The sequence below is a fragment of the Cydia fagiglandana genome, chromosome 15, assembly GCF_963556715.1.
Source record: "Cydia fagiglandana chromosome 15, ilCydFagi1.1, whole genome shotgun sequence".
Taxonomy (NCBI): domain Eukaryota; kingdom Metazoa; phylum Arthropoda; class Insecta; order Lepidoptera; family Tortricidae; genus Cydia; species Cydia fagiglandana.
Genome location: NC_085946.1, coordinates 11,484,226 through 11,497,487, shown reverse-complemented (window position 1 = coordinate 11,497,487; position 13,262 = coordinate 11,484,226). Strand labels below are relative to the sequence as shown.

Genomic DNA, 13,262 nt, shown 5'->3' with positions numbered 1-13,262 from the left:
TTCGCTCATAGCAAAAAGATAAGGTAATTGCATTGACATATAATATCTAAAGGACGGGCTAATGGGACACTAAAAATTGTACTAGTTCAGCGGTGTCACTCACGAATTCTAGCCAATCGTGCAATCTAACGCAACTAGTTGTGATTAATAGCGCGCGTAATGCGAACTCGTCAACCAATCGCGCGCGTGATGCGAATTCATCAACCAATCGCGTTGTAGTGGTTTCACACCACTGTACTGGTCCCTAAAGCCAGTTATTGCCCGTAAAGCCGTCCCTAAATATATATGTCAATGGGTAATTGCAATTATACGTTGCAAGCCAGTTGCTCCAACTGTAGTTGTTATCTATCACGTTGAACAGTCGCCAACAGATAATATATCTTCTCAAAGGTATGTTCTTAAAAATACCTGAACATACTTATCTTATAGTCTTGACGTGGCTTTGTTCAGGTATTTGAGGAGATATTCGCTGCACAGAAATATCCGATGGTGACTGTACAAGACGAATGTGAAGGATGACCGTTTGTTATTTATTTTGGAAGGGTTGTGATTTTTGAAGCGTTATTTTTGACTTTTTGTTCCTTTTTTTGTTGCGACAGTAAGGGTAAGCCGTGTGAGAGGATATTGATGGACAATCCCAAGTACCGGCCAGACAAAGTGCCGCCGCGGCCCGACTTGCCCGAAAACGTGTTTGTGATTAACTCCATGTTCGAGGCCAACATTTGCTTGAGAAGGCTAATGTCCATGATCAATGCACGTACGGAACTTTACGCATTGCTATATTATAAAATAACTAGCAAATACTTATGAAAAGCTAAAAACACACTGGCTGAAAGTCTAAGTCTAACTATGCCATAGATACTACCTAATACATACAACATACCATCGCCCACACTGTTAACTGCAGGTATAGATACATCGGTGGACGTATGCCTTTTGAAATAAGGTCCACCGATGTACAATTTGGAGTGTTGTTGTTTGCACAACATGGTATTTAGCATACTATTACCTACCTAGAATTTTATTATCGAGAATAAACACTTAGTTATCTGTTTTAGGTATTAATTAATACCTAATTAAACCAGGCGTAATTGCAACGTTTCATAATTTTATTTAAAAGTTGCAGGTAAAATTAAGATGCTAGATTATTTTCTTGCAAGGGGTCTTATCAAGGCTGTTCAAAATATCCAGGTCGAGACCACCTACTGTTAAGCGACAAGAATCGTTTACGGTGACCCCCTCGAGTCCATGTAGTAGGTACCATTGCCGCTACAACATCGGCATCCCATCCTCAGGAGATCCCCTTCGTTAACATTTCCCTTCGATCCATCTTCCAAGGTTCAATTTTTAAGCTTGTGTTGTTTCATGTTCAGGCTCCGAACACTTAAGCGCCACGAATCAGATAATTGTCTACGGAGACCACTTGGAGTCCTACAGCACTATGGCAGCTCTGCTTGAATTAGGCATCGCTCCTAAGGATATAGCCTTCGTGGAGCCATTCCCACATCTTGACCGCAACTTGATGAGAGTCAACTGTTTTAACGATGAAGTGGTACGTGTGTATCTTCGACTCTTTGAATGTAAAGTTAGCATTATCATAATGGACCGCGAGCCACGAACAGATTTCCATGACCAATCGCCTCTCGGGCGATAACTCGTCTATTGGTTAACGGCTATGTATGATGATCCTTCATGAACGTCAGCTGCCGCTTCGTTAGTGGGTTGAGGAATGGCAGCCACCGAAACATGTAAAAAAATAAAATAAATTTTGTCATCGCCTCCCGTTTGATACTTTACATAAATAAAAAAAACGTCTGCCGGTTGTATAGCGGTGGAAAGACCGTCAGCTACTTGCATAAACATGTAAAAATAACTTTTACTATGGGGCCAACTCTGAAATCGCGGAAACCAAAGCATCCAGTATAATGATACTGTTGCGGCGTTTCTGTGCCATAAGCCTCTTGCGTGTGTTTACGCTGTAGCGAATGTTTTCTTGCCATGTTGCTATACTCCTTTACCTACACTCGATTTGGTTTCGCACACCTAAATTCCATTGTTATTTTTAAGTTATTTAAATATTGAGTACGAGTACTTCAGACAATAATACATTTTCTTTTGTCTCAGATCGATGAAAGAGTCCAAGCAAGCTTAAACAATTTGGGAATTTACGTATACCGTGAATGTCACTTCGTAAGCTGGCAGTTGCAGGGGACTCGCATCACCAGCCTGGACGTGATGTCGCCGCTCCATAAGATCTCCATACCCTGCTTCGCTCTTTTTTATTACGGCTTGAAGGCTATTAACTATTATGCTTTTAAAGGTACAGTCAGCTGCAGAGGTGACCCCAGTGGTGTAGCGTGAACTAATCTAGCCTAGCCGTGGGCGTAATCGCATCTGCGAGGCCCTTTTCTTTCACGGTGCCCGAAGAGGTCTCGCGCGTGGCATCTGACTGATTGTATACAGAGAGGACCCTCTCTGCTGCTGACTGTGCATTATTGTCATGCCAGAAGTCAGTGAGTACCCCTATCTAATGTGAGAGCACAAAGGTACCTTCATTATTTCATATGCTAACAAGGTGGGATTAAATTGGATATGCTTAGTTCCCAGAGAACATTTAGGTGATATACCTACCTAGCCATACTGTTTCCATAACCTTGGAACAGTTACACAGGAGAGAGCCAGATATACATATAAGTACATTGTTTCTCTCACTACTAACTTGTACAAAAGCAGATCTGTAAATGAAGACGTCTGCTTAATTATGTAAATTTTCTGGTAATCTACAGGGGCGTATTTTCCCTAAACCCATCCGGACCATGGCCCTGGGCGCCAGTCCGCTAACGCCGCCCTGGCGGATTGCATTTTGTTTTTCTTCCTTGACTTCTGGGGCGGCAAAACTTATTGGTAAACTTAGTGCTGGTAGACTGTATTTGATTGCAATAGATATATGCGATTGGTCAGTTAAGACATTGAAAATATTCAATGGAACATAAAGCTCGGTATTTAAACATCTTCAAAGTGATAAACTTGTGGTTTTCAGCGATTAGCGAGTGCGGACTGGTATACGACGGCGGCTTAGTGGTTGACACGAAGTTCAAGACCAATGATGCCCACGTATATGGCGCGGGTACCTCCGTTCAGTACTCGAGACGGTTGCGCGCTGACCGCCAGTTGCACCGCGATCGTTGCTCCGAGGATGTGGGCGAGGCGGTAAGTGTATCAAGTTTCTAAAAGAATAATTAATTTTAATATTTGGCGTGACCGGTAGGATGAAGCGGAATTAGAATTCCTTGTGGCTACTCCGATTAATCGAACTAATAGGAAAAAAAGTTCATGTGGTCCGATCGGTTGGACGAAGCGGAATTAGAATTCCTGGTAGTCCGATTAATCGGACCAAGGGAAAAAAATCATGTGGTTCGATTGGTAGGACAAAGGCAGTAGGACCACGTGGACAGAGCGATTTTCGTTAGGTACGAGTATAACTTATTTTATCTGATCCTGATGGCTTATGACTTCCAACCTATCAAAACTTACTGGAGGTATTTGTATTCCGAGAACCGGGAATTATTGGTTCCGGAACTACTTAATTTTGTATAGAAAACTAGTCAGGAGTATACCCTAGTTAAGAGTAAGCACCCGAGCTGAGCGAGGTTGCAGAGCGGTGCTAGAAAGTGAGCTTTGTACGCGCGTACATTCGAGTTTTACTATTCATATCATAGGATTATATAATTTCAGCTTGCGAATATATTCCTGCGTCAAATGGACCCTTTCGTGATGGCGGATCCGGAATCGAAACTTTCGGATCCTATGCCAAGATACAGATCGAGCTTACTGAACTGGTAAAGTTTGTACTTTTGTATAATATACCCAAACCCGATTAGGATGCTAAATGTTTAATTTTTTTTTAGCTTTCCTCATCCAAGCATAGATCCATTGACTAGACCGTCACTGGAAAAGAACCGAAAGTAAGTAAATGCATACTTATTTATTTATATTAAATAGACCACGACGATTAGAGCAATTTGGGTATCATGGTAAAAATTGAATATGAACTTTCGTGCTGTAATATTTTTGTAAGCGGTGTTAGCGATATATTTACGTCTACTATTAGGGTATATGTAGATATTTTTTCTGTGCTTACACGCTAATATGTATAACCAAAGAGAATAAAGTGCATAGAGGCGGATTGTGAAATTAAATTACTTATGTAGCCACTGTAAATTTACTGCCATCTTTCGACAGAAGATAAAACTGTTAGAACGCCATTTGACTTTGGTCCTTATTCCTTTACTAATATATGTTAACTTATAAAATATTAATATTAACGCCATCTACTCGACTATAGGCCAAAGGTATGGTGCTTTTCGAGCGATGGCGTCATAACCTTCAGCCTACTCTCAAGTAGATGGCGTTAAATATTAATATATATTTAACAAGTTAACACATATCAGTCAGAATAATGACCAAAGTCAAATGGCGTTCTAACAGTTTTAATCGTCTGTTGAACGATGGCAGAAAATGTACCTACTGTAGCTACATAATTTACCATGACAGTAACTCCCTATTTCAAATTCTCTTTGGTATAACTTAATTTCTTAGGTGGGAGCCTGTGATGGATTTTGTGTCGCCTCTTTTACTTGCGGCTACTTTCCCGGGCCCACTGTATTATCTGCACCTGAGGTCGCCTGGTGTGGATATACCAATGGAAGTCAGACTGACCCTGCCTCATCAAGTGAGTGTCAACTAGATTAAAACAGACGTTAAGAGTCTACAAAACTGGTTACTAACATTTTGGATTATATACCGGGTGTGGCCTGTAATATGAGCAAAAAATTTAACTGTAGGCTGTACTCCTCATACTCATCAACATTTGTTCAGCGACTTTTAAAAATAACTTGTAGTTTGATTTTTAATACACTTAAAGGTAATTCAAAGACGCAATGTATTGCGAATTTTGTTGTGTTTAAGGTTTGACAAGCAACGTCAATCACAATGATATGGCGTGGCGATGGCGTCCATTGAAGATAATATTTATTTTATATGAAAAATAGGGCGTCTAAATACTTCATAATGTTGTAAAGTTATTGAACAAAAGTGCCACCGTTTGAGGAGTACAATCTATGTTTTAATTATGTCTAAAACCTTTAATCGAGCAATTCTTGTTCATTTATATATTTCGGGGATCTCGGAAACGGCTTACGATTTCGATGAAATTTGCTATATGGGGGTTTTCGGGTGCGATAAATCGATCTAGCTAGGTCTTATCTCTGAGAAAACGCGCATCTATTGAGTTTTTATATGTTTTCCGGGCAAAGCTCGGTCTCGCAGATATTTTGTTAGTAATACAATAAAATTAATCTTAATATGATAATGTTAGTAAGTACACATGAAAATACCTACGTTTACAATAATGCTAATTATTTCTTCTTAATCCAGGGCCATTCGTTGACTACGGACAAGGACGGCAACTATTTCCAACTGCGAGTTGACGAGTTCCACTGCATAGATGGCGTCACATGCCTGGCCAAAAAAGTTCCATGCTACGATATACTCGCTCTAATTCACGGAATGCATGAGTCTCTGTTTAACAACTTGCTTACTAGATATATGGTAAATATTGCTTTAAGAAATAAGATTCTAGGCCGGAAAAAAAGATAGGCAAAATTATTGTAAATTGCGAATCAAGATTGATAGTAATGATAACCTATCTAATTTTCTTAAACATAGGTATGTAAAGCGTCCAGTGCATGGATTCCAATGAAAACATAAAACGGAATTATTAGATCAGATACTGTAGGTAGGTAACTGTATATATTAACTGTAGCTGTAGCATTGCAACGTATGCTCTGATTTGTTATATTGAAATTCGCTACATTACATATTGGTTGATATTGGTGACACGCGAAAATTGTCAGCGCAGAGTCAAATGCAATCAGGCGATTGAATTTCACAGATGAACAAGATTGACGATTTTTACGAGTTCTTTATGCAGCCGTGGATGTCGGCATTGTACCAGGAGGCGTTTGGGAACCTACTCCGAGTTATTTGCCAACAAAATGTTGGGACGGTAATAACAGTTTATTCAAAATATACAAAAATACCTATACTAACAATTTAGTCACTACGTACACTTTTCTAATTTATTGTGGAAAATTGATAAATTGACAATAGATTTCTATAGAGTGTCTCTTAGAACAGAAATTTGGCGAGGGCCTCGTATAAAATATATCCACTATTAGTAGTTTGTGTTACAAGGGATCAAAATGATAATAATATATTTCCGTCAAGGGTGTACATTGAATCCTGAATGAAGCGATGGATTCTAAAGTAGAATCCTGAGCGTAATGAGGGATTCAAGTGTTAACGCCCAGGACGAAATAATTTTGATACCGTGAGACACATAGTGCTTTCACATCAACTATGAGGAAAATAAAACAATCTTAGTGTTGACACAATCTGATGGTTAAACAGATTATTTAAGCTAAACAAATAACGTGCAAAAAATTTAAAAATAGCGTGCTAGAACAGAAAAGTGTTACTTTGATCTCTCCTAGCAGGGAAGAAAACTGCCACTTTGATCCCTCCTAGCAGGGAAGAAAAAGCTCTTTTCCGAATAGGTGGTGTGAAAAAGTTATTGTAAACAGACGAAACAACTAGACAGCCTTGTTTCACCTGAATTAGTATATTAGAGACTCTTTACGTCTGAAATTCTAACTCCGAATGTGGATTCCTTATGTTCCAAGATAATATCTCCCAGTATCTCTTGTGAAATACTGGGTTTTTAGGGTTCCGTACCCAAAGGGTAAAACGGAACCCTATTACTAAGACTTCGCTGTCCGTCCGTCCGTCCGTCCGTCCGTCCGTCTGTCCGTCCGTCCGTCCGTCCTTCCGTCTGTCACCAGGCTGTATCTCACGAACCGTGATAGCTAGACAGTTGAAATTTTCACAGATGATGTATTTCTGTTGCCGCTATAACAACAAATACTAAAAACAGAATAAAATAAAGATTTTAATGGGGCTCCCATACAAAAAGCGTGATTTTTGACCAAAGTTAAGCAACGTCGGGAGTGGTCAGTACCTACTTGGATGGGTGACCGTTTTTTTTTTTGCTTTTTTTTTTTTGCATTGTGGTACGGAACCCTTCGTGCGCGAGTCCGACTCGCACTTGCCCGGTTTTTAGTTCTTAGTTTAGCGTCAGTGTCGCTGTCACTTCGCAATCGAGATCCTTCACCGTAGAAAATTGACTTGTAGTGCAGTGCACCGACCAAATTGTTGGAATCATCAAACTATGTACTTGCCTATTCATATGAACGTGGTTTGAACACTAAAGGGGCCCACTGATTAACAGTCCGCCGGACGGTATCGGCCTGTCAGTTAGAACAAAATTTTGACAGTTCCGAACAACTGACAGGCCGATACCAGATATATACACGGTGTAACATGAGGAAACCGAATAACTTTAACCACGCATTTCTGAGGTCAAAAGAAGGAAAAAATGTAATATGAGTTTAGGTCAATTTCGCCAAAAAAAAAAATTATTTGTTTTGTTTTTTTTAAATTTTTTGAATGTATTTGTACATAAACAAAAAATGTTATTGGTAAACTTGTTACTTAAAATTGATTTTTACTTTTTTTTTCGTAAAACCATCTTTTTGCAAAGAGTTGCTTGTCACTTTTTGACATCTATCAATAAGGATATTTAAACTACGTCCAATAGCAGCAACATTACCACCAAAAGGGCCTTTTACATTATGTAACAACAAAAACTTGTTTAGTTTTAAATTAATATTATGTCTGAAACTAGGCGTTTTAAAAAAAAGTTTATAGGACAATTTTGTCTCTAAATATGATCAGGAATACGCTGTTAAAATTATTCGGTTTACTCATGTTACACCGTGTATAACTCCGTATAAGATAAATCAAGTCTAAGAAAAAAACGTGCCTCGGAAATCAAGAAAAAGTCATTTTCGAATAGATGGCGCCATTACCTTTGGCCTATTCTCGTCTAGATGGCGTTGACGACACCATTTGTTATTTAACAATTTTAACACATATCAGTGAAAGAACATGGGTCAGTATGGAACAATAAAAATTACAAATCATTTAACCGTAAACATATTTTGTTTAATTTATACATTTTCAATTTTATTTTAAGTTTTAATCGTGTGTCGATAGATGGCAGTAAATGTACCGTGACTACAAAATTTACTTTGGCAATACTAATAGAGGGCTATTGCCAAAGTAAATTTTGTAGTCACGGTACATTTACTGCCATCTATCGACACACGATTAAAACTTAAAATAAAATTGAAAATGTATAAATTGCTATTGCCTCTATCCTCTTCTCTTTGCCGGTACCGTCCGGCGCGGCGGACTGTATAATGTTATTCAGTGGACCCCTTTAAATAACCTAATGCACAGAGATCATTATACGCAAAAACATATTTTGAAAACACATTAAGGCCCCCCCCACATCTGGCGTCTTTCGAGCGTCGGCGTCTACAATTCTATGGCCGACGTCGACGCAACGTCGACGCAGCGTCGACGCAACTGCGCAGCGACGTCATTTTCCATAGCGCTGGACCGACGCCGACAGACGCCGACGCTCGAAAGACGCCAGATGTGGGGGGCCCTAATGCTGAAAGATGGGTAACTTGTGTAAGGTTTTTCGTGAAAACCGAATCTAGTAAATATACCTTTGATTATTACAAGCTTTTATTATTTAGTTTCACCTGTCCCGTTGTCGGTCTGTAATCAAATCTTGCAAGTTAAATTTGATCCACTTCCCGGTTTTCGATTGAGCTGAAATTTTGCATGCATGTATAAATAGGATGACAATGCAATATTATGGTACCATCGAGCTGATCTGATGATGGAGACAGGAGGTGGCTATAGGAACTCTGTGATGAAACAACGCAACCTAATTGTGTTAGGGTTTTTTAGAATAGTCTCGATGAGTATTAGTTGTCTGTTGTAAGAAAAGTACAGTCAGCGATAAAAGCTTGTACCAAAAATGGAATTTTTGCCAAAAACTTTTATTTTGAGACAAATATGTTTTTAATCGATCACACAACAACCTTGCAGGTGTATGATTTAGTTAAATCTCATTTCTCGCTGATCTCACACGATGATATAAGGTTTAATGAAGACGGAATGGAAAGCCCGGAAAAAGTCACGAACACTGTATCTTGCTCTCATAGTATCCATGCTTGTAACACGGAAACGTTCTGCTTCTTTCGCCCTGGGGTGAGTATCGAGTAGGATATTACAATCATTGACGAATTCAAGTAAACATTGTCATTTACATTATAAATACTATTGAAAACGGGGTATTTTCCATACTGGGGGCCGATTTTTGCCGCCGAAAACGGCGAAGTGCTAATTTTTGAAATACGAGCGAACGAAATTTGGAATCTCGTGGTATTGACCACTCAATTTCAATTCTATTAGTAGAATTTAAATGCCTAGTAGTGGAGATATTATTTAACGAAATACACGAAATCGAGTGGCCGAAATTCAAAAATCGGCCCCCTGAGGGATAGCAGCGTACCGGTTATACCGTGCGTACGGTGAGTAGCGGCCCGATTCCAACTATAAGATACGTCAATTACTTAATAGATCTAGAAACGATTATATTATAATTATAACCATTTCTTTTTAAATACATTATTATATGCTTACTTACTTCATTAAACATTTTACGTATGTATATTGTTTGTTTCTTCTTCTAGAATGCGCCAAATCTTGGTACAGTCCGCTCAGTAATAGAAAGGTTCATACCCGTTTCTACCGAGGTAAGTATTATAATAAATAATATAATTTATTATCTATTTATATAACAAAAAATCGGAAAAGTGCGAGTCGGACTCGCCCGCCGAGGGTAGGTGCCGTACTTTTTAGTATTTGTTGTTATAGCCGCAACAGAAATATATAACATCTCTGAAAATTTTACTGTCTAGCTATCACGGTTCATGAGAACTTAGAGCCTGGTGACAGACAGACAGACGGACAGACGAACAATAATTAATCGATGAACACCGGAAGCATGCACGAAAAAGTGTCACGTTGTGGACAAATTTCCATGGTAGTATCACGCAAAATTATCGTCCGTAAACCGACTTTACAGATAACCATATTTTTACAGATGAATATGGACTTAAAGAAACACCTCCCGTCGGTAAGTACCTATCTAGACACGCGGCAGCGTGTCAAGCCAAGTTCAAGCAAAGGAACTGGCTAGCCAGCGCCGAGTGTAATATTACACGAACCACCTTGGTGCCACTTTTGACCCTTCTATAACTCAAAACCTCTTTAACGTAAACACATAAAACTACGTGTGTTTAATTATATCCACAAGGACATCTAGAAGCCCAAATTTCATGAAGCTAGCTCAAACGGTTATAAAGATGTGAAGTTCAAAATTCGTAAATTTTAGCACTGACTGACTGACTGACATATAGTAGCCAAACCTAACCTACTTCCAGATGACCTAGAAGGATGAAATTTGGAATCCAGCTCGGTAATTGTGTGCAAGCGTAGGAAAAAATCTAAAAATAAAAAAAAAGTTAACAAATAAGAGGGGGCCCCATACAAAAACAAAAATTAATTGTAGCTTTGGAACCGTTACAAGCAGATATTTGAAACTATCCCAATATTTGCTATATAACAGAAATATAAAAATAAAGTTAAATAAAAAAATAAGTGGTGTCCCCATACAAAAGACTTATAATACGCGCTAAACAACCGGCGAACGGTGTGTCGTAACATTAAATCTCAATGCCTGCCTAGTTTTCTATACAAAAAATAATGATACCCCACCAAAAACATAAATTTAAAAAAGGAGAGCCAAGTTCAATACAAAAATTATGCTTGGCTGTGGGCTTCGCCGCAAAAAGAATGGAGATCTAAATAAGTGCCAAGTTCTATGCGAAATCTAAATATGTATTTATAGGAACAAAATAACATTATGAACAAGTATTAAACTCTATTTCTTTGCTTTATTGGATACCTATAACAATTGCTGTTATTTAAAAAAATGTGAGATCTTAAAGTAGGTTAGATTTGACTTGGCCTTTGGATTTGGCAACTTTGGCCGTCATGATCTATTTGATACTGTCTATATAAAGGATAAGAGAAAAAATATCGCGTGCATTGACATATACTTAAGGACGGGCCTTACTTATTAAGAATGGTGCTAGTTCAGTGGCGTCACACACGAATTCTAGCTATTCGCGCAGTCTAACGCAACTAGTTGCGACCAATCGCGCGCGTGATGCGAACTCATCGACCAATCAACCAATCGTGTTGTGGCGTCTGCACGATTGACTCGAATTCTTGCGCGTGACAATGACACCACTATACTGGCCTCATTCTTATTTCCCCTAAGGCTCGTCCTTAGATATGTCTATGGATGGAGGTTGAACATTTTGCAGGAGTGTGGTCAGAGTGCAATAATTCGTAACGACGCGAAGGCATTTTGGAACGCGTTGGGCGGCGACCGCATCGTGACGGCGCACCTCGCGCACTACCTCGACCGCCACCGGCTGCTGAATCCGCAGTACGCCAACATCAGAGCCGATCTTATCTAGGATATGCGTTGTTCTGAGGAAGACTACGAAGACAGGTAAACTTGCTGCAGTAGACATTCGCCATGGCTTTTAGCGTTGAGTGGATAAGGACAGGGGGCCGGCGTAAATTAGAACCTAAATTCGATTGTTATGCTTGTACGCGACATACCTACTTGTAAAGTTGCCATAATGTGCGAAGCTCCATGGTCAAAGTCCAATAATGCGTAACGACGCGAAGGCATTTTGGAACGCGTTGGGCGGTGACCGCATCGTGATGGCGCACCTCGCGCACTACCTCGACCGCCACCGGCTGTTGAATACGCAGTACGCCAACATCAGAGCAGATCTTATCTAGGATATGCGCTGTTCTGAGGAATACTACGAACGAAGACAGGTAAACTTGCCGCAGTATATATATTATATTATATATATATATGTGTGTGTATGTATATGTACAGTCAGCAGCAGAAGTTGCTAAGCGGGCCAGGTATTCAAAATGATCTTGACGCGACTTTATTGTTAAGAGAATAAGAGCGTATTACGGTAATTTTGAATACCACGTCCGCTTAGCAACTTCTGCTGCTGACTGTACTTATCTTATTTTATTTTTATTTGTATGTTAAACTGTTTTGTATTGTGATTTTTCTGTGCTAGAATTCTTATATTGAATATGAAACTGGGGCCGGCGTAAATTAGATCCTAGACTCAATTATTGTGCTTGTACGCTACTTGCTTACTTATAAGGCTGCCAGAAGGTGCGAAGCTGCATGGCCAAAGTGTGCGCATAAAATTAAAAATGTAAATAATTCGGACATGTAGGTAGAGTCTGTGCGAAAAGAGAAGAGCCCTAGAATGTATTAGATCCCATATACATTTCATGACTCTTCTCTTTCTGCACAGACTATTACCATTTGTACCTATGTATAAGTTAAGCGAGCCGCAGTTATACGTAAGTACGATGCGCAACCCGGGTCGGGTATGTCCTTAAACTCCGTCCAAGACCACCGGTGGACGAGCAGCAGCGTCCCTCAAATTCGGTGTACTCGACTGCGATCGCCAACCCGCCTGCCAAGCGTGGCGATTATGGCATTCACCCCCCATAAAAAAGGGGGAGGCCTATGTTCAGCAGTGGACGTCTTATGGCTGAGATGGTGATTATTTATTATTTTATTTATTTATTATTTATTTTCCATCATGTTCGGCTTACAGCGGAAACCAAACGCCAGAGCATGGAAAAAACATGCCAATTGACAAACATACAGATTAATATTTGTGATGTGTGAGTGATGATGATGATGATGACGACGCGCAAAAATTGCGCATTTGATTTGCTCACTCTATTTGGCGTCTGTCGTGGTAATATGAATGCGAGTAGGTAATAATGTTAGGTATGTAGGTACATATTACATCTCCAAGAAAAAGTTATTTATACGTTTTAGACAATTTATTCCATTTTACACATGTTCATTATTTAGACAATGTTTCTTAAATATTATATTTACAGAATGCACAAGATGGCCATTGATGAATAAAGATATTTCGCCGAAACAGTCTTACTTGATATGATTCTGTTTTGTACACAGTTCAAAGTTCAAAACATTCATTATTTTGGAATAAACAATTAGGTAGTCAATTACATTTACGGTATATAAAACTATGAGATCAAATTTTAATTAGCTTGAAAACGCATGAAAT

General features: G+C 39.2%; 2 protein-coding genes and 1 long non-coding RNA gene across 3 annotated transcripts in view; 2 read left to right on the top strand and 1 right to left on the bottom strand.

Moving 5' to 3' along the window:
* Nucleotides 1-13,262, bottom strand: part of LOC134671371 (uncharacterized) — a 305,131-nt gene that overhangs the window by 146,425 nt on the left and 145,444 nt on the right. The gene's annotated exons all lie outside the window — the stretch shown is intronic.
* LOC134671589 (uncharacterized) lies at nt 1,372-2,361 on the top strand. Its single transcript, XM_063529449.1, has 2 exons — nt 1,372-1,552; nt 2,125-2,361. The coding sequence occupies exons 1-2, from the start codon at nt 1,442-1,444 to the stop codon at nt 2,359-2,361; spliced, it is 348 nt and encodes a 115-aa protein (XP_063385519.1). The 5' UTR covers nt 1,372-1,441.
* Nucleotides 9,737-11,612, top strand: LOC134671377 (uncharacterized). Its single transcript, XR_010099213.1, has 3 exons — nt 9,737-9,794; nt 10,145-10,177; nt 11,433-11,612. It is a non-coding gene; the product is annotated as an uncharacterized LOC134671377 (long non-coding RNA).